This window comes from Protobothrops mucrosquamatus, unplaced genomic scaffold (genome assembly GCF_001527695.2).
Source record: "Protobothrops mucrosquamatus isolate PMUCROS unplaced genomic scaffold, P.Mucros_1.0 scaffold5072, whole genome shotgun sequence".
In the NCBI taxonomy this organism is placed as follows: Eukaryota; Metazoa; Chordata; class Lepidosauria; order Squamata; family Viperidae; genus Protobothrops; species Protobothrops mucrosquamatus.
This window is the reverse complement of record NW_015390949.1, coordinates 25,977-30,211: the sequence shown is the minus strand read 5'-3', so window position 1 is coordinate 30,211 and position 4,235 is coordinate 25,977. Positions and strand designations below refer to the sequence as shown.

Here is a 4,235-nt window from a genome sequence, read left to right as displayed (position 1 = left end):
TTGTTTAAGGCAGAAGCAACCAGCAAAAAACTGACATCTGAATACACACAGGATCACCTTGTTCCTACCTGAATTGGTTGAACCTATTAGATCATCTAGGAAAAAACAACTCCAAATATCCGAGAGAGGAAACAAAGGGAGCTAAAACAAGGAAATGCTGATTTCCAGGGCAGTATGAAACTTCTGGAGCAATATCCTTGCAGAGATCAAGATGATGCTCTCCCTGAGTGCATTCAGGATGTTGCAGAAAGAGCTGTTCCAGGCAGGGTTTTAATCTGTTGGGGTCTCCTTTTGTTTTATTCTTGTTTTGTACTTAACTCTTAGGTTTTCTTTTTGTGTTTGTGAGCTTATCACAGATGTTATAAATATGTTTTCTAGGCTAAAGCCTAATCATATATAAATTTATATATGGAGGGGCTCTCTCCTCAAGCTTACTAGTTTGGACTTGGGACTGTAACTGATTAGTTGCATACTTACAGCAACCAGGATTAAAAGTATACCTTCCAGCATTTCCAAATGCAAAACTGCATGCCCCAAAATTAAAACACGCAGTGTAAAGCTGCTTATATTTCTATACAAGTGTATGCTCTGAGATGTTCCACTAGGAAAATTTCAAATCCAGGTCTCTTAAAATGAATTAAAGACAGAAAGTGCATTTCATACCTGTAATGTACATGAGTAATTGTTGGCCGCCTGTAGCCAAGAATCCATGTCTGAATGTCTATGGGCTCAGCTTTGGGATATGCAATAGTTGTATCTATCACCCACTGAAGACCTTTTGATTTACTTTCTAAAAAAAAAAATATAGAGGAAAGAAAACCAGGAAAACAACACTTTAAATCACATATACCATAATTCTAATGTAACATTTCATTAATGTTAACATGCTAAGAATTCATCCCTAAAAATACCAAATCTCATGTACTATATTCAAAATGTTTATTTCTTCACTTGGCTAACAAGTGGAGAATTCTCTTAATCTCCAAATTGCTGCCTACATACATTGGCTAATTTTAATCAGTACTACATATCAAATCCTGGATATAAAAAAATTGCCCTGATTTCTTAATAAACCACGAAGTAAATCAACACTGTAATGTGAAAGAAAAATGCTTGCCATTCAAATGCTTTAAACATATGGTTGTTTATGTTTTTATTAGTAAATTAGATTATTACATTTGTTTGTTGCCCATCTTAAAGCAACTCCATGTTAATGGAGTTGTTCTAATATCAAATTTAAATAATAATATAGTAGCTAAAATATGATTTTTAAAAAATCCATGAGCACTGGATGTGCATTATTTGGTATTCTTATTCTATCAAAAAGTGAATGGCTAATAAGCCAAGCACTTAACTCAAGCTATAAACACTAAGTGCTAAATGTATGTTTGTGTACTCTTTCCAGGCAAAAGAACTGACATCAGGCCAATGAGTAACTTTAAAGTGCTTGCAATTTCTAGTGTCACTAGCTTAGCTCTAAAATCGATTTTCAGATCCAATTTCTACACAGGAATATACAAGGTTAGGTTCTGGTATTAAGATTTCATGAACTAGAACTTCCTTTCTCTCACTTCTATTTGCAAGAATATTCTTGCAATTCTTTAATATGCATGGTCCTTTAGTAAATATGCCTTTGACACAGATAACCTTATGTTTAATAACTGTTTAGAACAAAGCTGATTAATGTAAATATTTCTTAATAACTGTAATATTGTAATCTACATTCCACTTAAATCAGCATTTTCATTATCACCTATATGGTAATTAGACAGAAACCTTTACCTTTTACCTACATCACCTTGCAAGTCCTAGAAGCATGGAGTTGACCCAGAAACTGTTGTTGACCCAGAGCTTATTGTTGGGGAAGGTATGTGTTGCAATAAAGCATTGTATACAGGTTTGCTATGCTGTGATGTGTCAAGTCCTTGGAGAGCAAAGAAGCGGGGCTATAAACATTCCTCAAATTGAAATTTTCATGAATATTCTTGTCATAACTTGAGTATAGTTATTTCACCACACCAGTGTTGTATCATTTAGATACAGTCTGATGCATATGGGAGGATAAAGCATGTTAATAAAACTGATGTAATGCCTTAACAACAGCTACAAAATCATTTATTCTTATAGTTCAGAACAGATACATTAATCTCCTTTATTAATACTGGAACTGCTACTGGTTTTCTGAAAGCCTCTGTTCCTGCAGTGCCCAATGACCAAATGCCTATTCAATACAAAAGCCAATTCTGGACTCTCTGAGAGAATGGGTCTGCTGTGCACCTTTAAAAATGTTGGCAGTAGATAGCAGCTCAACAATAAATTAGGAGGAGACAGGCATTATGGAGATTTGTGCAGAAATTCATTAAAATACAATGAAAATTCACATGGAGTTACCCACTCTAATTTAAGTATTATAACTACTTTAGAAACTTTTCAAAATTAAATAAAATCTTTCAAAAACTAAATAAAAAATTAGTATTCTAATAATTAGAAAATACAATGAGGAAGGATATTCAAAAGTGGACTATCCGATTCTGTAATAGTTTTATTCCCTATGCCACGGGTGTCAAACTTGTGACATCATGTGATGTGTCACGACGTATCGCGCCTTTTTTCCCATTGTCGGCAATGGGGTGGGCACGGTTTTGGCACCCCTGTCCTATGCCATCCGTCTGGTAAATTCTCAAGATTCGTTTTTCTTGCCATGCATATTTATACATAATCCGAACTAGACGGTGTTGTTTCTCTGAGTCATATATGTGGGTATATGCATAATTCTGTATTTATTTATTTTGTCATATTTATGTAGTATATATTGGAAGTCGTGACCCTTTGAGAGCTATATGCAATGAAATTTCATTTTAATGTATGCTGATTAGTGTACATTCAAAGTGACAATAAAGATATTATTCTATTCTATCTGTGGTAAAAGTTCAAGGTAATGCCAAATTGCAAGGCTGTTACCAAAACCAAGTTACATGCTTATTTTTTATTGCCATCAAGTCAGTGTCAACTCTTAACAATCACATAGGCCTTCTCAGGATAATCTGTGCCTAATCTGGCCTGTCAAATCTTCCAATGGTACACCCATCACCACTGTATTTAAATCTATCCACTTTGCTGCTAGTTATCCTCTTTTTTTTTCATTCCATTTTTTCAGCATTAGAACTTCTCAGGGGATCTGAATCTTTACAAGATATGCGCAAAATATGATAATTTGACCCTGGTCATTTGTACCTCTGAATTGATTTGTTCTATGATTCATTTGTTTGATTTCTTAGGTATTCAATGGGAGTCTTCTCCCACATCAAATCAAAAGCATCAACACTTTTTCTACCCTGGTTCTTCAAAGTTCAACTTCCATACAATATTACCTCCATGATTTTGATCTTTTTAGGTGGAGACATGTCACAACATCTGAATATATTTTCAAAAGGCTGCAACATTATCCTACCAAATGCTAATTTACGGGATACTTCGTGATTGCTGCTTCCTTTTTACTTTTTTATTGATAATCAATCCTAAAAGACGGAAATTATCCAGTATTTCAGTGTCTTCATTCAACAGTTCTACAATTGGTTGCCATTGCTATTGTCATCACTTTGGTTTTCTTCATATTTAATTATAATCCATTTTTTTCAATGTGCTCCTTGACTTGCATTACTAAAGCTTCTGGATCATCTGCATTTTCAACTATCATACTAATACATTAACTGTATTGATGTTTCTTCCTCCAATTTTAAAACAACACTTATCTTCTTCCAATTCAGTTTCTTCTCAGTATATTTTCAACACATAAACTGAATAAATAAACCACGTCTCCCTTCTTTGCCAATTTGGACTTATCCTATTTCATCATGTTCTGTCTGGATTGTGGTTACCTGACCTGTATATAGATTTTTCAGATTTGTCTAGATTTTTGAAGATTGGATGTTCTGAGAGTCTCATTTTCCTAAGGACATCCCACAGCTTGACATAAATATAGATAGATAGATAGATAGATAATTTAATTTATATACCGCCCTTCTCCCATAGGACCCAGGGCGGTTCACAGCATATTAAAAACAAATAATATACACACAATACAAAAAATGCAAAATACAAAAATACAGAAATACAAAAAATAAACCCCGATAAAAGCCGAATTAAAACCAAATATTACCAGCTGTGTTTCCAATTAAAATACTTTTAAAATTATCCCTACCTAAAATCCTCCCTAGGTCAGGCCCGCTTGCTGG

The 4,235-nt window shown here is 34.1% G+C and overlaps 1 protein-coding gene across 1 annotated transcript in view; it reads right to left on the bottom strand.

Moving 5' to 3' along the window:
• Positions 1-341: 341 nt before the first annotated feature.
• Positions 342-4,235, bottom strand: part of LOC107299527 (acyl-CoA:lysophosphatidylglycerol acyltransferase 1) — a 24,310-nt gene continuing 20,416 nt past the window's right edge. The window contains exon 5 of the mRNA XM_015828889.1: positions 342-857. Coding sequence (XP_015684375.1) covers positions 564-857 — 294 coding nt within the window. The 3' untranslated portion in view covers positions 342-563. The remainder of the gene's footprint in view (positions 858-4,235) is intronic.